This window comes from Mus caroli, unplaced genomic scaffold (genome assembly GCF_978045245.1).
Source record: "Mus caroli unplaced genomic scaffold, Mus_caroli_1 scaffold_2, whole genome shotgun sequence".
NCBI lineage: Eukaryota > Metazoa > Chordata > Mammalia > Rodentia > Muridae > Mus > Mus caroli.
This window is the reverse complement of record NW_028227257.1, coordinates 91540113-91567640: the sequence shown is the minus strand read 5'-3', so window position 1 is coordinate 91567640 and position 27528 is coordinate 91540113. Positions and strand designations below refer to the sequence as shown.

At 36.8% G+C, this 27528-nt stretch overlaps 2 protein-coding genes across 2 annotated transcripts; both read right to left on the bottom strand.

Moving 5' to 3' along the window:
- Nucleotides 1-2906: 2906 nt before the first annotated feature.
- LOC110289803 (olfactory receptor 4C15-like) lies at nt 2907-3842 on the bottom strand. Its single transcript, XM_021156187.1, has one exon. It carries the CDS (start codon nt 3840-3842, stop codon nt 2907-2909), a length of 936 nt encoding a protein of 311 aa, XP_021011846.1.
- A 22240-nt stretch (nt 3843-26082) lies between these two features.
- LOC110289586 (olfactory receptor 4C15-like) lies at nt 26083-27021 on the bottom strand. Its single transcript, XM_021155868.2, has one exon. It carries the CDS (start codon nt 27019-27021, stop codon nt 26083-26085), a length of 939 nt encoding a protein of 312 aa, XP_021011527.1.
- Between the last annotated feature and the right edge of the window lie 507 nt (nt 27022-27528).

Below are 27528 nucleotides of genomic sequence, written 5' to 3'. Positions count from 1 at the left end.
GTAGCCATTATGTACTTAGCCTCCATTTTGCTCATAAAGTGAAATGAAGTTCAGATACTTCCCAGAATTAATCATTGTAGCTGGCACTAAACCAAAATTGCTAGTATGCCAAAATGCTATGGTGGTATTACTCGGGCTCTGCTTTTTTGATACTCTAGAAATTCACTATCCACAACTCCATTTACTTAAGACCAATCAGCTTGAAAGTCAGCTGATAACACATCGTATAGTTAGCCAAAATGTAATACTGCTTCCCTTTTTTCCTTTTGAATTTTGACCCAAGATTTTCCCATAAAAAGCCTGTCTTAAGAACAGAGGAACTCAACAGTTTGGCTCCAAGGTCCTCTCTGTGGTCCTGATCGGCTTGTATTAAGCTGATCAGCTGATCAATAAACTTTCATCATACCTGAGATTGGTGATCAGTACATGGCCATTCCCAAACACCAACAATAGCAAACATGCAGCTTCCTGTTTTCTGGCATGTGATGACTCATCAGAGATCTGAAACAGTAATAGTGTCCCTGACCATCCATCTCTACTGCCAACAGAACAAGGAGACTCTCTTCACCAAGCTACACCCCCTGCATGTTAATTTCATCAGTGTGTATCACATGTTGTTGCCATGTTCCAGCACCCTGGGGTGTCCACTAAAACTTAGGCTTCACTTTCACAGATTCAAGCAAATAGCCCTACAGAAACTTTTTCTGTGGCCCTGTTCCTTGTATATATTGTGTGGCCTCAGCTTCTCTCAAAAACCATGAAACAGGAGCTAGAGAGATGACTCAGCTGATAAGAGCACTGACTGCTCTTCCAGAGGTTCTGAATTCAATTCTCAGCAGCCACATGGTGGCTCACAACCATCTGCAATGGGATCTGATGCCCTTTCTGGTATGTCTAAAGAGAGCAATAGTGTAATCATATATAGAAAATAAATAAATAAACCTTAACCAAAACCTGGAACAATACTACATAAATCCTGATGTCTTATAACTTTCATGCTTAGAAAACGATTATGTACACAATGTTGCCTAGGTTTCCTGAAACTTGAGATGAGGCTTGCCACCTTAAGGACTACAGCTATGTCAATTTCTGTGAGATCTTGCACTTAGGGCAGATATTTTATGATTCCAGTTCAGACCTAGACATTTTTCTTTAACCATTTCACTGTCTTTTGGTAACTTGATGCAAATTTTAAGCTTCCAGAGCTCTTTCCTCTAAAATCTCTATTATCTTTTGTATCTTTTCAACCCAATTATATTTTTTAATGTAGACATAGATAAATTATATAAAATATCCATAGTGCTGGAGCAATGGTTCAATGATAAACAGCACTTACTGCATTTGCAGAAGACCAGGGTCTACTTTCAGCATCTACTTTGTGGCTCACAAGTGTATTAGTCAGGGGACTCTAGACAAATCATACACACACACACACAAACACAAGATATACACACACAGACACACAAAGACATATTTTTTTAGACTAGCTTAGAGTTTGGGTTCAAGTGAGTCCAACAATGGATGTCAACTGAAAGAAAGTCCAAGCAGCCAGTAGTTAGTTCTTCAGTCCAAGTGGCAGAATGTCTCAACTGGTCTTCAGTATAAGTTGGTGTCCCACCCCCTAAAAATGTAGATTCTAATGCCAGTGAAGAAACTAACTTATCAGAAAGAGCAAAGTTAAGCAGGTAAAGAACAAGCATTTCCTACTTTCATTTCAGGTCTTCTATAGAAGCTTCTATCAGAAAGTGTGGCCCAAACTAAAGTCAGACCTTCCTATCTCAGAACATCTGGATCAATGGTGGACTCTCTCTCTCTCTCTCTCTCTCTCTCTCTCTCTCTCTCTCTCTCTCTCTCTCTCTCTCTCCCTCTCTCTCTCTCCAGGGTTTCTCTGTGTAGCCCTGGCTGTCCTGAAACTCACTTTGTAGACCAGGCTGGCCTCGAACTCAGAAATCTGCCTGCCCCTGCCTCCCGAGTGCTGGGATTAAAGGCATGACCTGGGTCATCTCTCTTAAAATGATTAAATTAAGAAATTTCAACACACATTTATTTCATCAACAAATTTTAATAGACATTCTAATAGATAAATTTCTTTCAAAATCCATAGATTTATGAGATTATAGTTCACTTGTCTTTACTTTTTTATTATCTTTAAAAAAAATTCACTCCAAAATCAATTAGACTCTAAAATCTATAAAATTCACAAGTTTTGCAAGAGGATATAATGCTTTAAATTTTTACTCCTAATTCTGTTGTGGAGTTTTCAGTTTTAATGTTGTATAATTACATAAAATATATTCAATACTGAAAATATAAAATTTAATGTGAAGCTTCACAGTATCTTTCCAAAAGCCAAGTCAAATTGTATATATGTTCGTTGAAATGGACTTTAACTTAATTCATAGTGTGTAAGTGTAATCTCACAAACAGATTTCTCACATAGAGTGTTAATGCATTATCTATAGAATAGTTTCATGTACTTCTCTATAAAGTGTAATCATGGAGGTCTTTACAAAGTCAATATTGTTTTACTTTGTTGTTTAAATTATGTTGTGTACATTAAGTATACACTAGCATTAATTATTTGATGTGTGTGTGTTAATGTATGTGAACATGAAGAAAATTCTGTAATTCATGCACATGCCAGAATGTGAGGAGACATTGAATATCCTTGTCTATCTTTCTCTACTTCATTTCCTTGAGAATAGATCTGTGACTGACTGAGTCTTGATCAAGCTGTGCAATTCAGCGATTAGTTGTCCAATTCAAACCTGGGCCTGACTGGTTCTGGTTCACCTACAGTGGGTAAAAAATGATCTACCACAATTGGCTTTGGACATAAGTGGTAAGTATCCAAATCATCCTCCTTCTTAAACAGCAAGTACATCCATCCACTGAGCCATTCAGTTTTAATATTTATCATGAACCATTATAAGTCTCTTCCTCATTTTCCTGATGGCATTTATCATTTCCTTATTCCTGAAAGTGTAAACCATAGGATTGAGCAGTGGTGTCAAGACATCTATAAACACAAAAACATTTTTCTCAAAGGAAAATGCAGATGTGGGCCGTGCATATATTAATATACAGGGAACAAAGAAAAAAACTACAACAGTAATGTGGGATCCACAGGTAGAAAGAGCCTTGCGACGCCCTTCTGAGCTGTGGGCTCTCAGAGAGAACAATATAACACCATAGGAAACTAGCAAAAAGGAGAATATAATGATGCAGAAAGACCCACTGTTGGCAAACACCAAAATGATAAAAATATGTATATCAGTGCAAGCAAGCTTCAGCAATGGAAACAAGTCACATATGAAATGATCAATAACATTGGGTCCACAGAAGGGCAATTTTAAAGTAAAAGCAATTTGTATTATAGAATGCAAGAATCCTCCAGCCCAGGCTACCCCGACCAGAATGCCACAGAGCCTCCGATTCATGATGAAAGAGTAGTGCAAGGGCTTGCAAATGGCCACATAGCGGTCATAGGCCATGACTGCAAGAACAATGACTTCTACAGCACTGAGAAAGTGCACAGCAAAGACCTGTGTTATACAACATTCAAAAGAGATCATCTTTCTCTCATAAATCATGTCCACGATCATCTTAGGTGTGACAACAGAGGAGACACAAGCATCCAGGAATGACAGGAATGCCAAGAAGAAGTACATGGGGGAGCCATGTAGCGCAGGACTGTAGACAATGGTCACCACAATTATCATGTTGCCCACAAGAGTTGCAAGATAGACCAATAAAAATATAACAAATGATATTTTCTCAATTTGTGGGTTTTGTGAAAGTCCCAGGAGTATGAACTCATTGACATAGCTCTGGTTATGCATGATTTTCCAAAGGACTCTGAAAGAGTAGGGTATTTATGAAATTCTGAAATCATAAGAAAAACATGTATCATACAAATCTAGAATAACAGCATTAACAATATGGTGCATCTTTATACAAAAATATCATAATTGATTTTATTACTATTCCAATGTTTTGAAAAATATAGTTAGATATCACATAGAATTGAGGTAGAAATTATTGTATAATTTACAATACCCACAATTTTTAACATTTGAGATAAAACCATCTATTTGTGTTAGGAAAAGAATCACATTTGACATTTCAGCTCTCATCATTCTTTACATGTTTTCTGTAGTAAAATATTAGAAGACATTAGAAACCATACCTGAATAATAAACCAAAGGTTACACTTTATTAAACATGTCTACCATCTTCATGGAACTAAGCAGGGCTGAGTTGTCTACAGTAATGGACTGAAGCTTCATCTACTAAAATAAGAAGAGATAAAATAGACTTTGAAAACCTTGACATTTTAAATTTTCTTTCAAAGCCTGATGTACATTAGGATTCAAATTCAAATTTGTTCTTCATAATATAGAAAGTTCAATACAACAATATCTACCATTAACATGATGTTAATGAAGACAAGTGCTGAAAAATCACTTCAATTCATCAACTTAAATTGTGATCAGAGCTCTGTAAAAATGATGCTGTTGTCAGGATGACTAAATGGAGTGAGAAAATGCAACCATATAGGATTCAGCTTCCTCCTCAACAATATGTGGGAAGTGGAAAACTGTCAACTAAAATTTTCAGTTTAAAGAATCAAGCCAGTTAAACTTGATTTCAAAATCCTCTAGCTCCACCATCCATGACCTTGCCTGAGCATCAACAAAACAGAGTGAGATTTTTATAAAATGAGAATATCAGATTAGAGGTTGCCTTTGTGCAGGCTCCATCTGTCTAGAAGGGATCTACATCTTATTCCATTGTTCATGTGTGAATCTGGTATTTCCATAAAAGTGACAATGTAAAAAAAGAGTGGAGAATCAAGACATGATGAACCAATCCTCTATATGAAAATTGGTAAAAACACCTAGCTGAAGAAGAAAAACTACTCACTGAATATCATTAAGATTTCTGAGATTTAATTATTTGCCCAATATTTGTACAATAAGATATTGATTATAAAAATTACTTTACAAAAATATGGTTTAAAAATTTAAAATATAGGCATGTTCCTAACCAGATTACTTGTGCATCTCCAAGGACCATCGAGACGATTACATTTGACAATGTTAAAATACTACTTATGTTATTGCCCTTGCACTCACTTTTAAACCAAGCTACTTCATGTGGATCATCTAGTCAAATATTACAGCTCTGGAAATACATTTCCTCAGAAAATCATACTTTAAAATGTAATTCTATCTTCTGGGTATATATGAAATATTTTATTAAATGTATTTTTGGTGAGAATATCTGTATTAATGAATCATACACACACACACACATATATATATATTTATATATTTAATGGCTTTTACATAGAACATATACAATTTCAGGTGAAGATGGCAGAGAAAGAGGATGAAGGGGAGGGAGGAGGAGGAGATACATACCTTTCAACAACCACTTCCAGGATGTTCCTAGGGCAGTTCTTCAATAGTATCTATAACATAATCACTATTTACAATGACAAACTACAGCAAAAAATTAATCAAACACACAAAACAACAACCCCCTACATAATGACCACTGGGCCACTAGATCTGGCATAATCATTTAAAATAGATTAAGTGCTCACCACATAATTCAGCAGTTATTCTGTGCTAAGTCAGGATGGACAAAAAGCTGCAATGAGTAAGGAGTTCATAGGGCACGGTGTTCATGCATGGCGTATTTTAATGAAAACCAACTTTTCTCACAATGAAAAAATATGGGAATAAAAGCAAAACTGCTTCAAATTCTTGAGAATTATTTCTGAGATATAGACCTTTACATTTCCTATAGAATAATTGTGGAACTAGATGTTCCTAAAATTTGAAAAGTCTGGGGACATTCAAAGTTTCTTTCTTCAAATCTCATCAAAATAATAATGGAAGAAGAAGTTTTGGAGGAGATATTGAGTGTTAAGGAAAAGGGGACCTCAGGCAATGATTCAAAGCAGAAAAAAAGATTGTATATTAAATTCTTGCTTTTACCATAGGCAAAGCTGTTAGTGTTTCTCTGTATATATTTTCATAACACAACATACTTGTTTTTATGGGTTGTAGTGAAACATGATAATTTCAATGCATAGCATGGTCTAACATTCTTAACCAATGGTGAAATGGGGAAGCTTTGTCCTCACTCACAGAAATTCAGGGTATTTTTTGTTGTTGTTGTTGTTTTGTATTTGAGGGGAAACAAAAGTATACTTTTATTTAATAGCAGACAACATAAATTTTGCAACAAGATAAATTTTGCAACAAAGGATTTTTTTCTCCAATCAAGATGGAAGAGTCATTCCTTAAGAATATAATGATCATAAATATTCCCGCATCTTATCTCAGCATTTCATAAAGCAAAAGTGAAGAGAGAGAGATCTCATGGTACAAGAAACATTGCAGAATTGCCATCTTCTACTACAACAATGACAAACAACAACAACAACAAAATCAAGCAACCAATGTGAGTGAAAGCTTCTAATGGAATAAAAGCCTAATGTTAACTTAAAATTAAGTAAATATTAGCTGAATTTTTTATGTTTACTTAAGATTCTCCTGATTAAACTGACCACAAAAATCTCTTATTAGTTAACCTAATATATTTTGGGTTATTTCACAATCACACCAAATAAACTCTTATTAAAGAACGGGGGCAATGTCAAGTAAAACTCATTAAGTGATATCTCAAAATCTTCTGTTCTGTCTTTTTATATTTTGACAACATAAATTTAAAATGTATTTGAAAACTGAAAGAGCCCAGGTTAGTTGAAACAATTTTTCTAAGAAGCAAGACATTGGGAATTCAGTTCCAGAGTTAATTTAAAGCAGGGATAATTCAGATATCCAAATGGAGGTAAGTTTTTAAGCTGTGTAGAGCTAGAAAAAGACATATAGAGTCAAAAGCTCTTTCTTTTTCAAAGGAGAATGAGAAAGACATGAAAACCAGTTGAAGCAGGTTGTCTTTCACATTCTGTTTATGAGTCCAACCATTGATCCTAAAGTTGACATCAGTTTATTGTCAATAGTTTTGCAAAATTAAAATTCTTTACCTTATTACCCTATAATACTACTTCTAATATATTTACTACTTAAAGGAAAAATGGCTACATGTTTACATCAAAACTTAGAATAAATGTATTCATTCATACGTGCAAAGAGGAAAAACTGCTGTTGCTTCAACCATAATTTTCTTCCCATTGTTATACTTCTTAGAGAATGATGTCACTCATTTCTTAGTATTTCCAGGTTTCCATTGATTCCATAAAAGTGCCTCCCTCTTTCCCAAGTCATCACCACACACAATGGGCTGCTCCCCACATTTCCCCACCAAACATCTATTTTTATGTCATCTATTTTAGGTATTTCTTGTTATGCCAGATATTCGGGGAAATAGATATTTTTACCTTTTAAATTTTCACTGAGGTATTTTATTTGTTTCTTTGCTATTTGTGTGACTCTAAAATGAGAGCAAATAGATGGTTAAGCACAAATTCAAACTCAGCTATGGGAGGATCTAGGAGGAATAGGATGGAGCTGTGCCTGAACACAATACATTGCATACATGAAAGTTTCAAATAATGATTAAAATATATTTACAAAGTAGTTAACAAAATTGCTTTATTTGTAAATAGTCATCTATTGAACAAACTCTCAATTCTCAGGTTTTATGGCCAAGTTGGACACACCATTAACTTAGCTTGGAGTGACTTGGGTCCTGAGCCTCCAGCTCCCCCTGGGGTCATAGTGTTACAATCTTGTGCCACCACACCTAGCCAAATTCACTGTTTTTAAGTCATATTCTATAAACTAAAACTCAAAAATGACTTGTCATTATTGATGCCACCATTATTTTAAGCAGTGCTTACCTAGTCACACTGTGATGAAACATTGACTCAATCAAAAGGAAATACTTTTCTTATAATCACATTATGAAGCATTCTGATTATAATAAAGGAAACAGTAAATATTATATACTTCAATGATAACAAGTACCTTGTTACTATCAAATTACTTAAAATTAAACATCAACTAAATCCCACAATATTTATATTTTAATTGTAAATAATAAATCAATACCATAACTTAGACTCGATTCCCGAAAATATGAAGGTGTGACCTTTGAGTCTAACCATATGTCAATTCTATAAAAGCTCTAAAGGTATATGTCTCCTATTCTCTTTATTTTAATTAGATATTTTCTTTTTTCTCTGTCTCTCTAACATATAGTAACCATTACCCTTGGCCAAGATTCTCTACTTGTTTCCAGCTTGTTCTTCCACACCTAAGAGGCAGCAGGAGAGCAGTTCTGGCAGTGAGGGTGGAGAATGTCACCTCTGCTTTTAAAGTGCTGTATTTATATGATTATTACAGCAAAACATAATGAAGAATCCAAAATTCCTCCTTCACTGTAACCAGACATCATGAATGTAGGAGTGATTCTCTTACCCACTTGGGTTTTTAAAAAAATGTCTGCCCTCATGAGATTCTAAGACAAACTTTTCTACATGTTTATACATATAACAATACTCATAATGCTTTTTGGCCATCCAAACTTAAGTTATGAGATTTTTTTTTAAAGTTACATTGACGTTATGTTTACTAGTATTCTTGTGTACTGTCTCTTTCAGATAACAAACACAATTCTACAATGGATGGAGTTCAATGTCTCTGTGCAGAATTTGAGAAAATTTCTTTCTGTCACCAGTAAGTTTTAAAATCAATGTCAGGAAAATATTCATCATTTTGGGAAATATCAAATATTTTTCTGTAAAAAAATTATATATAAAAATAACATGAATAGAAATATTTTTAGTTCCTGTAAGAATTTTTGCTTTTTAAATAACTTTGACTACTACACATATGTACACACTTTGTTACGATCATATTGACTATATAAGTGTATCTTCTTGTACTGTAGATGTTCTTTTCAAGTACTTCTTCCTATATTTATATCTTTTTATTGACCAATGAGTTTAATTATGTTTGCTCATATGAACATAGATAAAAATTTATGACTGAATCATTGAAAAACTTACTTGTAACTACACTCCTGTAGATAGCTTTACCAACTACCATTAAATTCAAGATTGGTAGAAACTCCTGAGTGTTTCCATTATTCATAACAGAATATTGAAGAATAAATTTTATGCCAGTATAATGCAGGTATGAACAACCTGATGCTGCTTGTTCATGATTAAAATGGCCATATCACATAAAGCAGACACTGGCTCATAGCCCATCTACCAAATCCCTAGAACTTGTTTTCTATATTATTCTCTATTTTGAACTATTTCTCGGTCTATGAAATGTTCATATAGGTGTCCGATTTAGGTAGGAGCATTGACTATTTACTTATTCCAAGCAGTTAATTAAAAATCTCTTCATTAATGCCCACACACTGCAAAAAGAACCTTGTCTAACAAATCCTAAAAATAGTTGAGAAATATAAATATGAATATGAGTATTTTAATCTGATGTTGATCTCAACATTTTTGAATCATTTTATTCCCTTTTCTGTTATTTTTGTTGAAGTGTAAGCTTGATTTTATACTATGTGATAATTTTTTACATGCATATGTGTTGGATAAAATATGTGCCCTTTAATTTTTACTTTATCCTCCACCACCTGCATCTTTCTTCTACATTCCTGTGATTTTTTTATCAACCCAGTGAGGACATTTAGTGTTATAGATGTGTACATGTGTATGACCAACATCTGGGGACATACTTAGCCTTTGAAAGGTCACATTCCTAAAGAAAGATGACTCCCTTGCACACTATTGCATTCAATGTCAATAGAACCCCAGTTAAAGATGGAAACTCATGATGATTTCCTTTAGCATGCTTGGAGACTGACTGGTTTATTTTTTGCAGATGTTATACACATAATCATAGCCTTGACTTTATGTTTATAGTATATGTATAGCAGCTCTGTTATGTCTTAGACATAATCTCACGACAAATATTCAGTATAGGGTAACTCTACTTAAATACTTTTATAAATCTCTTTTATGTATCAAAAGAAAAAAAAAAAAAAGATGGCCTAATCGGCCATCACTGGAAAGAGAGGCCCATTGGACATGTAAACTTTATATGCCCCAGTACAGGGGAAGGCCAGGACAAAAAAAAATGAGAATGGGTGGGTAGGAAAGTGGGGGGAAGGCATGGGGGACTTTTGGCATAGCATTGGAAATGTAATTGACGAAAATACTTAATAAAAAATTTAAAAAGAGACATCCAGCACCCTCCCAGCCGTAGGACAGTGGTCCGCCCTGCACAGGACGGCCATCTTGGCTCTGGGACTCCACCAAACTTAGGAACTTAGTCTGCACAGGTGAGAGTGAGCACCACAGAGGCAGACAGCTTCTGGGACAGGCTGGAGCCACAGAGCTGCTGAGGCAGCACCCTTTTGGGGCCGCAGACATCTGGCACCCTCCCAGCCAGAAGACAGTGGTCTGCCCTGCACTGGAGCCCTCTGCCTCAGGAGCAGGGAGCCCCATCTTGGATCCAGGACTCCACCGAACTTAGGAACTTATTCTGCACAGGTGAGAGTGCCAGCTTCTGTGACCTGCCAAAGCAACACAGCATCTGGGAAAGGTCCTGTTTTGGGCCTTCTTTTTGGCCAGGAGGAGGTCCAAACACCAGATATCTGTACACCTTCCCTTTAAGAGGAAAGCTTGTCAGCAGGGAGTGCTCTAACCACTGAAACTCAGAGGAGAGAGTCTGTCTCCCAGGTCTGCTGATAGACGGTAATCAGAATCACCAGAAGAACAATCTCTAAACAGAGACAACTATAACAACTCCAGAGATTACCAGATGGCGAGAGGTAAACATAAGAATCTTACTAACAGAAACCAAGACCACTCACCATCATCAGAACCCAGCACTCCCACTTCACCCAGTCCAGGGCACCCCAACAAACCTGAAAAGCTAGACCTGGATTTAAAAGCATATCTCACAATGATGGTAGTGGACATCAAGAAGGACTTTAATTACTCACTTAAAGAATTACAGGAGAACATGGCTAAAGAATTACAAGTCCTTAAAGAAAAACAGGATAACAAATCAAACAGGTAGAAGTCCTTAAAGAAAAACAGGAAAACACATCCAAACAGATGATGGAAATGAACAAAACCATACTAGACCTAAAAAGGGAAGTAGACACAATAAAGAAAACCCAAAATGAGGCAACACTGGAGATAGAAACCCTAGGAAAGAAATCTGGAAACATAGATGCTAGCATCAGCAACAGAATACAAGAGATGGAAGAGAGAATCTCAGGTGCAGAAGATTCCATAGAGAACATCGGCACAACAATCAAGGAAAATGGAAATTGCAAAAAATTCCTAACTCAAAACATCCAGGAAATACAGGACACATTGAGAAGACCAAACCTACGGATAATAGGAGTGGATGAGAACGAAGATTTTCAACTCAAAGGACCAGCAAACATCTTCAACACAATTATAGAAGAAAACTTCCCAAATCTAAAGAAAGAGATGCCCATGAACATGCAAGAAGCCTACAGAACTCCAAATAGACTGGACCAGAAAAGAAATACCTCCCGACACATAATAATCAGAACAACAAATGCACTAAATAAAGAGAGAATACTAAAAGCAGTAAGAGAAAAAGGCCAAGTAACATATAAAGGCAAGCCTATCAGAATTACACCAGATTTTTCACCAGAGACTATGAAAGCCAGAAGATCCTGGACAGATGTTATACAGAAACTAAAAGAACACAAATTCCAGCCCAGGCTACTATACCCAGCCAAACTCTCAATTAACATAGATGGAGAAACCAAAGTATTCCACGACAAAACCAAATTCACACATTATCTCTCCACGAATCCAGCCCTTCAAAGGATAATAACAGAAAAAAACCAATACAAGGACTGGAACCATGCCCTAGAAACAACAAGAAGATAATCCCTCAACAAACCTAAAAGAAGACAGCCACAAGAACAGAATGCCATCTTTAACAACAAAAATAACAGGAAACAACAATTACTTTTCCTTAATATCTCTTAATATCAATGGACTCAACCCCCCAATAAAAAGACATAGACTAACAAACTGGCTACACAAACAAGACCCAACATTTTGCTGCTTACAGGAAACTCATCTCAGAGAAAAAGATAGACACTACCTCAGAATGAAAGGCTGGAAAACAATTTTCCAAGCAAATGGTAAGAAGAAACAAGCTGGACTAGCCATTCTAATATCTAATAAGATTGACTTCCAACCCAAAGTCATCAAAAAAGACAGGGAGGGGCACTTTCATACTCATCAAAGGTAAAATCCTCCAAGAGGAACTATCAATCCTGAATATCTATGCTCCAAATACAAAGGCAGCCACATTCATTAAAGAAACTTTAGTAAATCTCAAAGCACACATTGCATCTCATACAATAATAGTGGGAGACTTCAACACACCACTTTCACCAATGGACAGATCATGGAAACACAAACTAAACAGGGACACAGTGAAACTAACAGAAGTTATAAATCAAATGGATCTGGCAGATATCTACAGAACATTCTATCCTAAAACAAAAGGATATACCTTCTTCTCAGCACCTCATGGTACCTTCTCCAAAATTGACCACATAATTGGTCACAAAGCAGGCCTCAACAGATACAAAAATATTGAAATTGTCTCATGCATCCTGTCAGATCACCATGGACTAAGGCTGATCTTCAATAACAAAATAAATAATGGAAAGCCAACATTCACGTGGAAACTGAACAACACTCTTCTCAATGATATCTTGGTCAAGGAAGGAATAAAGAAAGAAATTAAGGACTTATTAGAGTTCAATGAAAGTGAAGCCACAACATACCCAAACTTATGGGACACAATGAAAGCATTTCTAAGAGGAAAACTCATAGCTCTGAGTGCCTCCAAAAAGAAACTAGAGAGAGCACACATTAGCAGCTTGACAACACACCTAAAAGCACTAGAACAAAAGAAAGCAAATTCACCCAAGAGGAGTAGACAGCAGGAAATAATCAAACTCAGGGGTGAAATCAACCAAGTGGAAACAAGAAGAACTATTCAAAGAATCAACCAATCAAGGAGCTGGTTCTTTGAGAAAATCAACAAGATAGATAAACCCTTAGCCAGACTCACTAGAGGGCACAGGGAAAGCATTGTAATTAACAAAATCAGAAATGAAAAAGGAGACATAACAACAAATCCTGAAGACATCCAAAACACCATCAGATCCTTCTACCAAAGGCTATAATCAGCAAAACTGGAGAACCTGGATGAAATGGAGAAGTTCCTAGACAGATACCAGGTACCAAAGTTGAATCAAGATCAGGTTAATGATCTAAACAGCCCTATATCTCCCAAAGAAATAGAAGCAGTCATTAATATCTCCCAACCAAAAAAAGCCCAGGACCAGATGGGTTTAGTGCAGAGTTCTATCAGACCTTCAAAGAAGATCTAATCCCAGTTCTTCACAAACTATTCCACAAAATAGAAACAGAAGGTACTCTACCCAACTCATTCTATGATGCCACAATTACTCTGATACCTAAACCACAAAAAGAACCAACAAAGATAGAGAACTTCAGACCAATATCCCTTATGAATATTGATGCAAAAATCCTCAATAAAGTTCTTGCTAACCGAATCCAAGAACACGTCAAAACAATCATCCATCCTGACCAAGTAGGTTTCATCCCGGGGATGCAGGGATGGTTCAATATACGGAAATCCATCAATGTAATGTAGTATATAAACAAACTCAAAACAAAAACCACATGGTTATCTGGTTAGAAGCTGAAAAAGCATTTTAGAAGATCCAACACCAGTTCATGATAAAAGTCTTGGAAAGATCAGGAATTCAGGGCCCATACCTAAACATGATAAAAGCAATCTACAGCAAACCAGTAGCCAACATCAAAGTAAATGTTGAGAAGCTTGAAGCACTCCCTCTAAAATCAGGGACTAGACAAGGCTGTCCACTTTCTCCATACCTATTCAACATTGTACTTGAAGTCCTAGCCAGAGCAATTCAACAACAAAAGGAGATCAAAGGGATACAAATTGGAAAAGATGAAGTCAAAATATCACTTTTTGCAGATGATATGATAGTATATATAAGTGACCCTAAAAATTCCACCAGAGAACTCCTAAACCTGATAAACAGCTTCAAGAAAGTAGCTGGATATAAAATTAACTCAAACAAATCATTGGCCTTTCTCTACACAAAGAATAAACAGGCTGAGAAAGACATTAGGGAAACAACACCTTTCTCAATAGCCACAAATAATATAAAATATCTTGGCATGACTCTAACTAAGGAAGTGAAAGATCTGTGTAATAAAAACTTCAAGTCTCTGAAGAAAGAAATTATAGAAGATCTCAGAAGATGGAAAGATCTCCCATGCTCATGGATTGGCAGGATCAACATTGTAAAAATGGCTATCTTGCCAAAAGCAATCTACAGATTCAATGCAATCCCCATCAAAATTCCAACTCAATTCTTCAACGAATTAGAAAGTGCAATCTGCAAATTCATCTGGAATAACAAAAAACCTAGGATAACCAAAACTCTTCTCAAGGATAAAAGAACCTCTGGTGGAATCACCATGCCTGACCTAAAGCTTTACTACAGAGCAATTGTGATAAAAACTGCATGGTACTGGTATAGTGACAGACAAATAGACCAATGGAATAGAATTGAAGATCCAGAAATTACACTACGCACCTATGGTCACTTGATCTTCGACAATGGAGCTAAAACCATCCAGTGGAAGAAAGACAGCATTTTCAACAAATGGTCCTGGCACAACTGGTTGTTAACATGTAGAAGAATGCGAATTGATCCATTCCTATCTCCTTGTACTAAGATCAAGTCTAAGTGGAACAAGGAACTTCACATAAAACCAGAGACACTGAAACTTATAGAGGAAAAAGTGGGGAAAAGTCTTGAAGATATGGGCACAGGGGAAAAATTCTTGAATAGAATAGCAATGGCTTGTGCTGTAAGATCGAGAATTGACAAGTGGGACCTCATGAAACTGCAAAGCTTCTGCAAGGCTAAAGACACCATCAATAAGAAAAAAAAAAAAAACCACTAACAGATTGGGAAAGGATCTTTACCTATCCTAAATCAGATAAGGGACTAATATCCAATATATATAAAGAACTCAAGAAAGTGGACTCCAGAAAGTCAAATAACCCCATTAAAAAAATGGGGCTCAGAACTGAACAAAGAATTCCCACCTGAGGAATACCGAATGGCAGAGAAGCACCTGAAAAAATGTTCAACATCCTTAATCATCAGGGAAATGCAAATCAAAACAACCCTGAGATTCCACCTCACACCAGTCAGAATGGCTAAGATCAAAAATTCAGGTGACAGCAGATGCTGCTGAGGATGTGGAGAAAGAGGAACACTCCTTCATTGTTGGTGGGATTGCAAGCTCGTACAACCACAGTGGAAATCAGTCTGGCGGTTCCTCAGAAAATTGGACATAGTACTACTGGAGGATCCAGCAATACCTCTCCTGGGCATATATCCAGAAGATGTCCCAATCGGTAAGAAGGACACATGCTCCACTATGTTCATAGCAGCCCTATTTATAATAGCCAGAAGCTGGAAAGAACCCAGATGCCCCTCAACAGAGGAATGGATACAGAAATTATGGTACATTTACACAATGGAGTACTACTCAGCTATTAAAAAGAATGAATTTATGAAATTCGTAGCCAAATGGATGGACTTGGAGGGCATCATCTTGAGTGAGGTAACACAATCACAAAGGAACTCACACAATATATATTCACTGATAAGTGGATATTAGCCCAAAACTTAGGATACCCAAGATATAAGATACAATTTGCTAAACGCATGAAACTCAAGAAGAATGAAGACCAAAGTGTGGACAATATGCCCCTTCTTAGAATTGGGAACAAAACACCCATGGAAGGACTTAAAGAGACAAAGTTTGGAGCTGTGATGAAAGGATGGACCATCTAGAGACTGCCATATCCAGGGATCCATCCCATAATCAGCTTCCAAACGCTGACACCATTGCATACACTAGCAAGATTTTGCTGAAAGGACCCAAATATAGCTGTCTCTTGTGAGACTATGCTGGGGCCTAGCAAATACAGGAGTGGCTGCTCACAGTCAGCTATTGGATGTATCACAGGGCTCCCAATGGAGAAGCTAGAGAAAGTACCCAAGGAGCTAAAGGGATCTGCAAACCTATAGTTGGAACAACAATATGAACTAACCAGTACCCCTGAACTCTTGTCTCTAGCTGCATATGTATCTAAAGATGGCCTAGTGGGCCATCACTGGAAAGAGAGGCCCAGTGGACTTGCAAACTTTATATGCCCCAATATAGGGGAATGCCAGGGCCAAAATAATGGGAATGGGTGGGTAGGGAAGTGGGGGGCGATATGGGAGGACTTTTGGGATAGCTTTGGAAATGTAATTGAGGAAAATATGTAATAAAAAATATTAAAAATTAAAAAATTTTAAAAAAAAGAATCTTCTACCGCGATAGGTTTCTCGATTTTATTTAAAAGTTTGAAGTGTTGGATTTTGTCAAATGCTTTCTCCCTTTCTATCGAGGTGATCATGTGGTTTTTGTCTTTGAGTTTGTTTATATACTGGATTACAGTGGTGGATTTCCATATATTGAGCCATCCTTGCATCCCTGGTATGAAACCTACTTGGTCAGGATGGATAATTGTTTCGATGTGTTCTTGGATTCGGTTAGCAATAACTTTACTGAGGATTTTTGCATCGATATTCATAAGGGAAATTGTTCTGAAGTTCTTTATCTTTGTTGGATCTTTCTGTGGTTTAGTTATCAGAGTAATTGTGGCTTCATAGAATGAGTTGGGTAGAGTACCTTCTGTTTCTATTTTGTGGAATATTTTGTGCATAACTGGAATTAGATCTTCTTTGAAGGTCTTATAGAACTCTGCACTAAACCCATCTGGACCTGGGCTTTTTTTTTGGTTGGGAAACTATTAATGACTGCTTCTATTTCTTTAGGGGATAGAGGACTGTTTAGATCATTAACCTGATCTTGATTTACCTTTGGTACCTGGTATCTGTCTAGAAACTTGTCCATTACATCCAGGTTCTCCAGTTTTCTTGAATATAGCCTTTTGTGGAAGGATTTAATGATGTTTTGGATTTCTCAGGATCTATTGTTATGTCTCCCTTTTCATTTCAGATTTTGTTAATTAGGATGCTGTCCCTGTGCCCTCTGGTGAGCCTGGCTAAGGGTTTATCTATCTTGTTGATTTTCTCAAAGAACCAGCTCCTCAATTGGTTGATTCTTTGAATAGTTCTTGTTTTCATTTGGTTGATTTCACGCCTGAGTTTGATTGTTTCCTGCAATCTACTCCTCTTGGGTGAATTGACTTCCTTTTGTTGTAGAGCTTTTAGTTGTTTTGTAAAGCTGATAGTGTGTGCTCTCTCTAGTTTCTTTTTAGAGGCGCTCAGATCTATGAGTTTTCCTCTTAGAAATGCTTTCATTGTGTCCCATAAGTTTGGGTATGTTGTGGCTTCATTTTCATTAAACTCTAAAAAGTCCTTAATTTCTTTCTTTATTCCTTCCTTGACCAAGGTATTTTTGAATATGTTGAGGATTGTTTTGTTACCAATTATGTGGTCAATTTTGCAGAAGGTACCATGAGGTGCCCACAAGAAGGTATATCCTTTTGTTTTAGGATAAAATGTTCTGTAGATATCTGTTAGATCCATTTGTTTCATAACTTCTGTTAGCTTCACTATGTCCCTGTTTAATTTCTTTTTCCATGATTTGTCCATTGGTGAAAGTGGTGTGTTGAAGTATCCCACTATTATTGTGTGAGGTGCAATGTGTGTTTTGAGCTTTACTAAAGTGTCTTTAATGAATGTGGCTGCCCTTGTATTTGGAGCATAGATATTCAGAATTAAAGTTCCGCTTGGAAGATTTTACCTTTGATTAGTATGAAGTGCCCGTCTTTGTCTTTTTTGATGACTTTGGATTGGAAATTGATTTTATTATATATTAGAATGGTTACTCCAACTTGTTTCTTCAAACCATTTCCTTGTAAATTGTTTTCCAGCCTTTCATTCTGAGGTAGTGTCTGTCTTTTTCCCTGAGATTGGTTTCCTGTAAGCATCAAAAATGTTGGGTCCTGTTTGTGTAGCCAGTCTGTTAGTCTATGTCTTTTTATTGGGAAGTTGAGTCCATTGATATTCACAGATATTAATGAAAAGTAATTGTTGCTTCCTATTATTTTTGTGGTTAAGTTTGGCATTCTGTTATTCTGGCTGTTGTCTTTTAGGTTTGTTGAAGGATTACTTTCTTGCTTTCTCTAGAAGCAAGAGAGTATTTTTTTTTGTTTTTATCTGTTATTATCCTTTGAAGGGCTGAATTCATGGAAAGAAAATGTGTGAATTTGGCTTTGTCATGGAATACTTTGGTTTCTCCATCTATGGTAATTGAAAGTTTGGCTGGGTATAGTAACCTGTACTGACATTTCTGGTATCTTAGTGTCTGTATAACATCTGTGCAGGATCTTCTGGCTTTCATAGTCTATGGTGAAACATCTCATGTAATTCTGGTAGGCTTGCCTTTATATGTTACTTGACCTTTTTCCCTTACTGCTTTTAATATTCTATCTTTATTTAGTGCATTTGTTGTTCTGATTATTATGTGTCGGGAGGTATTTCTTTTCTGGTCTAGTCTATTTGGAGTTCTGCAGGTTTCTTGTATGTTCATGGGCATCTCTTTCTACAGAGCAATTGTGATTAAAAACTGCACGGTACTGGTATAGCAACAGACAAGTGGACCAATGGAATAGAATTGAAGACCCAGAAATTAACCCACACACCTCTGGTCACTTGATCTTTGACAAGGGAGCAAAAACCATCCAGTGGAAAAAAGACAGCATTTTCAACAAATGGGTAGTTATCATGAATGTGAATTGATCCATTCCTATCTCCTTGTAGTAAGGTCAAATCTAAGTGGATTAAGGAACTCCACATAAAACCAGAGACACTGAAACTTATAGAGGAGAAAGTAGGGGAAAGCCTCAATGATATGGGCTCAGGGGAAAATTCCTGAATAGAACAGCAATGGCTTCAGCTGTAAGATTGAGAATCAACAAATGGGACATCATAAAATTGCAAACTTCTGCAAGGCAAAAGATACCATCAATAAGTCAAAAAGGCCACCAACAGATTGGGAAAGGATCTTTACCTATCCTAAATCAGATAGGGGACTAATATCCAATATATATAAAGAACTCAAGAAGGTGGACTCCTGAAAATAAAATAACCCTTTTAAACAATGGGGCTCAGAGCTAAAAAATAAAAAACATTCTCATCTGAGGAATACAGAATGGCTGAGAAGCACCTGAAAGAATGTTCAACATCCTTAATCATCAGGGAAATGCAAATCAAAAAAACCCTGAGAGTCCACCTCACACCAGTCAGAATGGTTAAGATAAAAAATTCAGGTGACAGCAGATGCTGTCAAGGATGTGGAAAAAAGAGGAACACTCCTCCATTGTTGGTGGGATTGAAAGCTTGTACAACCACTCTGGAAATCAGTCTGGTGATTCCTCAGAAAATTGGACACAGTACTACTGGAGAATCCCACAATACCTCTCATGGGCATATATCCAGAATATGTTCCAACCGGTAAGAAGGACATATGCTCCACTATGTTCATAGCAGCCTTATTTATAATAGCCAGAAGCTGGCAAGAACCCAGATGCCCCTCAACAGAGGAATAGATACAGAAAATGTGGTGCTTTTACACAATGGTGTACTACACAGCTATTAAAAGGAATGAATTTATGAAATTCCTGGCAAATGGATGGACCTGGAGGACATCATCCTGAGTGAGGTAACCCAATCACAAAAGAACTCACACAATATGTACTCACTGATAAGTGGATATTAACCTAGAAACATAGAATACCTATGATATAAGATGTGGGACGCCTGACTCGCCAGCAAGAAAGACACCACAATAGGATCCTTCTGCACACGTTTATTGGGAGAGCATTGACTGTGTAGGCGAAAGACCCCGAGCCCTGGGCCTCTCACTCTTATATACTATCAGTTCCTATCCACTCACAGCAGGCCACATCACCTCACCAGGTACGCAGCTTCAGCTAATCAGGGCAGCAGGGGCATATCTCCACCAAAATGGCTTTGCCAGTAATCTGGTACACCTGCGCAGCTCTCACTATGTTTGTGGTTTATATGAGAAAGTCAGGTGCAAGTCATATGACTTAGCTGCAGTCCCTGGTGCCTTTTGGACTGCCGCCACACCCGCTCCCCACAATAAGATATAATTTGCTAAACACATGAAACTCAAGAAGAACAAAGACCAAAGTGTCTACACTTTGCCCCTTCTTAGAATTGGGAAAAAATCACCCATGGAAGGAGTTACAGAGTCAAAGTTTGGAGGTGTGACAAAAGGATGGACCATCTAGAGACTGCCATATCCAGGGATCCATCCCATAATCAGCTCCCAAACGCTGACACCATTGCATACACTAGCAACATTTTGCTGAAAGGACCCAGATATAGCTGTCTCTTATGAGACTAATCCGGGGCCTTGCAAACACAGAATTGGATGCTCACAGTCAGCTATTGGATGGATCACAGTTCCCCCTATGGAGGAGCTAGAGAAAGTACCCAAGGAGCTAAAGGAGCAACCCTATAGTTAGAACCACAATATGAACTAATCAGTAACCCCCTGGAGCTCGTGTCTCTTGCTGCATATGTATCAGAAGATGGCCTAGTTGGCCATTAGTGGAAAGAGAGGCCCATTGGTCATGCAAATTTTATATGCCTCAGTATAGGGGAACTCCAGGGCCAAGAAGTGGGAGTGGGTGGGGGAGCCTGTGGGGGACTTTTGGGATAGCATTGGAAATGTAAATGAAATAAATACCTAATAACAAAAATCTAAAAAAAAAATTTGAAGTGTTAGTTATCTCTTCTAATATGCCTTTCTGTTTTGGTTAATTTGTTTTTATTTGTTTGTTTTTGGCAGTATATATCTTGATAGTATTTCTTGTGACATATTTGGTGTGATTATTCCTTTCAAAATTCTGGACTTAGAAATCATAACTTTACATGTTTTATCATGGAAAGACTTGATTTCTACCTCAGTTTTAGTGTATAGTTTTTCTAAATAGGTTCTCCAAATTGATAGCTGTGATCTTTTAGAACTTCAAATGAATCCTTCAACCCTGCTAACTTTTTAGTTTTCTGTTGAATTGTCAAATGTTATTATCAAGATTTTGTTAACACTATGAATTTTATCTCTTGCAACTTGTAATCCTCTTGCATAAGAGAGTGTCTTTAAGTTTTTTGACTATAATACATTGTACAGAGTTTCAATACTGGTCCTATTTGGTGTTCTGTAGGCCATTTATACCTCGATGGGCCATCTCTTTGTTTGAGAAATTTTCTTCTCTAAGTTCATTGAAAATATTCTTTTTTTTTCTTTTCTTTTTTTAGTCACCAAAAATAATTTATTCATTTATTTAGATTATGTTCTTATTTACTTTTCAAATGTTATTCCCTTTCGTAGTTTCCCCTCCTAAACCCCCCATCCTGTCCCCACACCCCCTACTCACCAAACCACCAAATCCCTGTCCTAGCATCCCCTACACTGGAGTATCGAGCCTTCACAGAACAAATAACCTCTCCTCCTATTGATGACCAAAAAGACCATCCTCTGCTACATATGCAACTGGAACCATGGGTCACTTCATATATACTCTTTGGTTGGTGGTTTAGTCCATGGAAGCTCTGAGGTGGCTGATTGGTTCATATTGTTGTTCCTCCTAGGAGACTGCAAACCCCTTTAGCTCCTTGGGTCCTTTCTCTCGTTCTTCCATTCAGGATTCTGTGCTCAGTCCAATGGTTGGCTGAGAGAATCTACCTCTGTATTTTTCAGGCACTGGTAGTGTCTCTCAGGAGACAGCTATATCAGGCTCCTGTCAGCAAGCACTTGTTGGCATCTACCAATATTTTCTAGGTTTGGTGACTGTATATGGGATGGATTCCTAGGTGGGGCAGTTTGTGGATGGCCTTACCTTCAGTCTTTACTCCACACTTTGTCTATATAACTCCTTCCGTAGGTATTTTGTTCTCCCTTCTAAGAAGGACCAATGTATCCACACTATGTTATTCCTTCTTCTTGAGCTTCATGTGGTTTGTGAATTGTACCTTGGCTATTCTGAGCTTCTGGGCTAATATCCACTTTTCAGTGAGTACATTCCAAGCATGTTCTTTTGTGATTGGGTTACCTCACTCAACATGATGTTTTCTAGATCTAGATTTGCCTGAAAATTTCATGATGTCATTGATGAATGACTGATTTCCTGAGTGGTTGCTCCAGCTTGCTACCACCAGCAATGGAGGAGAGTTCTTCTTTCTCCACATCCTTGCCAGGATCTGCTGTCACCTGGGTTTTAAATCTTAGCCCTTCTCACTTATGTGAGATGGAATCTCAGGGGTGTTTTGATTTGCATTTCCCTAATACTAAGAATGTTGAACATTTCTTTAGGTGCTTCTCATCCATTTGAGTGTCCTTAGCTTAGAATTCTCAGTTTAGCCCTATTCCCAATTTTTAATAGGGTTATTTGGTTCTCTGGTGCCTAACTTCTTGAATTCTTTGTATATACTGGATATTAGCCCTCTATCAGTTGTAAAATTGGTAAAGATCTTTTCTGAATCTGTTGGTTGCCTTTTTGTCCTATTGACAGTGTCATTTGCTTTACAGAAGCTTTGCACTTTTATGAAGTCCCATTTGTTGATTCTTGATCTTAGAGCATTAGCCATTGGTGTTCTGATCAGGAAAATTTCCCCTACACTCAGGTGTTCAAGGCTTTTCCCCACTCTCTCTTCTATTACATTCCATGTATCTAGTTTTATGTGGAGGTCATTGATCCATTTGGACTTGGGCTTTGTACAGGGACATAAGAATGGATAAATTTGCATTCTTCTATATTTTGACTGCCAGATGAACCAGCACCAATTGTTGGAAAGACTGTCCTTTTTTCCACTGGATGATTTTAGCCTCTTTGTCAAAGATCAAGTAACGATAGGTGTGTGGGTTCATTTCTGGATCTTCAATTCTATTCCATTGATCTACCTGCCAGTCACTGTACTAATGCCATGCCGTTTTTTTTTTTTTTTTTTTTTTTTTCACTATTGCTCTGCAGTACAGCTTGAGGTTAGACATGGTGATTCCCCAGATGCTCTTTTATTGTTGAGAATAGTTTCACTATCCTGGTTTTTTGGTTCTCCCAAATGAATTTGAGAATTACTCTTTCTAATTCTATCAAGAATTGAGTTGGGATTTTGATGAATATTGCATTGAATCTATAGATTGCTTTTGGCAAGATGGCTTTTTTTTTTGCTATATTAATCCTGCTAATACATGAGCATGGGAGATCTTTCCATCTTCTGAGGGCTTTGATTTTTTTCTTCAGAGACTTGAAGTTCTTCTCATATAGATCTTTCACTTGTCTGGTTAGAGTCACACCAAGGTATTTTATATTATTTGTGGCTATTGTGAAAGGGGTCATTTCCCTAATTTCTTCCTCAGCCAGTATATCCTTTGAATATAGGTAGACTACTGATTTGTTTGAGTTAATTTTATATCCAGCCACTTTGTAGAAGTGGTTTATCAGCTGTACGATTTCTCTGGTGGAATTTTGGGGGTCACTTAAATATACTATCATATCATCTTCAAATAGTGATATTTTGACTTCTTCCTTTCCAATTTGTATCCCTTTGACCTCTTTTTGTTGTCTAATTGCTCTAGCTAGAAGCTTAAACACTATATTGAATAGGTAGGGGGAGAGTGGGCAGCCTTGTCCAGTCCCAGATTTTAGTGGGATTGCTTCAAGTTTCTCTCTATTTAGTTTGATGTGGCTCCTGGTTTGCTGTACATTGCTTTTACTATTTTTATGTGTGTGCCTTGAATAATTGATCTTTCCAAGAATTTTATCATGAAGTGATGTCGAATTTTGTCAAATGCTTTTTCAGTATCTAATGTGAAAACAAAGTCAAATGTCAATGGAATACCTACATTTCAGGTTCAATTTATAGCTCTGTCTTTGTGTTTCTTTGTTCTGAAACCTCACAATAATACTTAGAAACCCATTATTATTTGGTTTTGTTTCAGTATGTTTTCTATTATTTTAAATACATAATATTCAACATTTTAACAAACTGTGAATAGAAAACATTCTAATGACTTCCAATATTTCATTATAATTATGAGCATAAAATGTACATATCTTTAATTTTCACATAGCAATAAGGAACAGTCAATTCACAAGAAGTGTGAGCTCAAAGCAAAGTTTTTAATCCTAATATTAATTCAGTTCTTAAAATAAAATAAACTCTGTATATATGAGTAAATTCTAAAGTGCATGTGTAAGTAAATATTGTTTTTATTCAATTTTAAATATAGTTTTGAGAAGTTTTTACATGGGTACTTCATTTATGTAAATTTTCTCAATCAAACAATTCTCTCTTCTCCATCTCATGTCCATGACCACTTATTTCTTTTTCAAGTTTTCATTTAATTCATATATATATATATATATATATATATATATGTAATGATAGATACACCTCCACAAATATATATATATATATATATATATATATATATATATATATATTCTATTAAGTATTATCCATAAATTCATGTATTATACTGAACATTGGATTTGGATAGCCTATAAGACAGTTTATTCCTGGAAAAAAAAGGGTTTTGTACTCTCACCAGACATTGATTGACTGTCACATTTTATCTAAAGTGTCGTCCTTGTGAAATTGCTCCCTTCCACACTGATACTATAAATCAACTGGTGTTGTCATTGTTCAAGGTCTTTTAGTCAACCCTATGGCTATTACATGGCTGTACCTACCAGTCATGCTAAGAATACAAAATTTAGCAGCAAGTGTTCTGGTTTTCTGACTTTTTAAATCTTTCTGTACACTTTTATAGTGTATTTAATATATTTTTGGCTTGTTTGCTTTTGTACTTATGCATAAATATTCTCTGTCCTTCTCCCTGTCTGTCTGTCGTCTCATTCCTGTCTCTGTCTCTCTCTCTCTCATTGTGTGTGTGTGTGTGTGTGTGTGTGTGTGTGTGTGTGTGTGTTTGTGTGTGTTGCGGGAAATATTAAATAAAAGACCAGCAGGCTTCCTATATTATCACCAGCAACCAGCTGTTCCCATTGGATTCAGCTGGGTGAACTCAACTTGGCTGTTTTTTGGACTAGAGATTCCCGAGTCCCTGGGCATACCACTGTAACCAGCCCCACACAATGACCTTCCACCCTGTGGTCAGCTGCCAAATCACCCATCAACCCAGTAGAAACAAATCTCTTGAAACTTATAATTAACCAATCAGATTTATGTATCAATAAATTCTTAATTTACAAGATGCCAATACAATAATTTCAGAACCAATTGGTAATAATAAAAGCTCTATCCCAATTATTTTAACCTTATGATATCATAACTGTGGCTGCCTAAAGCCAAGCTGTTTCACATCTGCCTCCATCTTGGCTTTCCCTTTTTTCCTGAGAATTCTCTACAACTCTGAGCTTCGCCTCCCTCACTGGCCAATCACAGGCCTCTTGCTGCTCTAAGGTAATTAGACAGGGAAAATCCTGCAACATGTGTGTGTGTGTGTGTGTGTTGTGCACGCGCGCTCGCGTGTGCACAATAAATACACTAGCAGTGTCCTTTAGTTTTCATGCACACCAACAAAAGGTTATTGAATATCTTCATCTGTGTCACATTGTGTTAGTTTCTAGAGACAAGGTCTGTGGATGGACCCAGAACTTGCTAGATCTCTGATAGATTACTTGGCCAATGTTCAACTGCATTTCACCTGTCTCAGAAATACCAGCACTAGGTTAAAAGGACACTGCCAAACTTGACTATATACATAGGCAAAGGGGATGCAGAGAAATTTCTTATAGTTACACAATGCTGACTCTGTTTCTTCCACAGAACTATCTTACTAGCCTAAGGCATTAGTTATTTTAATATGTCAGGAGCCACTAATAAACTTCTCCACATTTTCCTGATGGCATTCTTCATTTCCTTATTCCTGAAAGTGTAAACCACAGGATTGAGTAAAGGTGTCAAGACATCAGCAAATATAAATACATATTTCTCCAAAGAGAATGGAGATGTAGGTCGTGCATATATCAATATGCATGGAACGAAGAACAAAACCACAACAGTAATGTGGGACCCACAGGTAGAGAGAGCTTTACGTCTCCCTTCAGAACTGTGGGTTCTCAGAGAGAACAAGATGACAACGTAGGAAACAAGTAAAAAGGAAAAGATAATGATGCAGATAGACCCACTGTTAGCAAACACTAAAATTACAAATATGTGTGTGTCAGTGCAAGCAAGCTTCAGCAATGGGAACAAGTCACATATGAAATGATCAATAAAATTGGGTCCACAAAAAGGCAACTGCAAAGTGAAGATAATTTGTATGATGGAATGCAAAAATCCCCCGACAAAGGCTACCCCCACTAGGATGCCACAGAGCCTCCTGTTCATAATTGAAGAGTAGTGCAAGGGCTTACAAATGGCCACATAGCGGTCATAAGCCATAGCTGCTAGAATGATCACCTCCACAGCACTGAAGAAGTGGATAGAAAACACTTGCATTATGCAACATTCAAAGGAGATGGTCTTTCTCTTATAGAATAAATCTATAATCATCTTGGGTGTGACAATAGAGGAGACACATGCATCCAATAAGGACAAGAATGCCAAGAAGAAGTACATAGGGGAACCCAGCAACACAGGACTCGAAGCAATGGTCACCACAATTGTCATGTTGCCTCCAATTGTTGCAAGATAGAGCAAGAAAAATATAACAAATAGGAGCTTCTCAACTTTTGGGTTTTGTGAAAGTCCCAGGAGTATGAACTCAGTGACAATGGTCTGGTTTTGCATGATTCATTAGAAGAGAATAGAAGAAGTAAAATCTCTTAATATAAATCTGCAATAAAGAAAATGTGGTGTTTCATATAATGTGTAATACCATCTTCAACAAAAAGGTCCTTTATTTGGCAGAATTATCTTCACTGACGTTTATTACCCTTGAAACAGAATATTAAAATATTTTAAAGGGCAGATTTCCATATCAGGTCAAAGAAACACAAATTATTTAATACTTTATAACATTTCAAATATCATAGCAGAACCTCTCTGTATGTGCTAGAAAATAAGAAAAATTTATCTTTGAAGGCTCAAGTTTCATAATTCTCAAGGGAATTTTTGAAAAGCAACATTGAAAGGCATTTTAAATCATATACCTGTTATACAAAATGTCATAATTTATTAATTGTGTCTCTCATCAACATTTAATGAGGCAATGCCAGAGAATATGCAAAAACTAAAAAGAGCAGAGAATCTTATCTACCAAAGGAAGAAGAAACAAAAGCACAGAAAAATGAGACT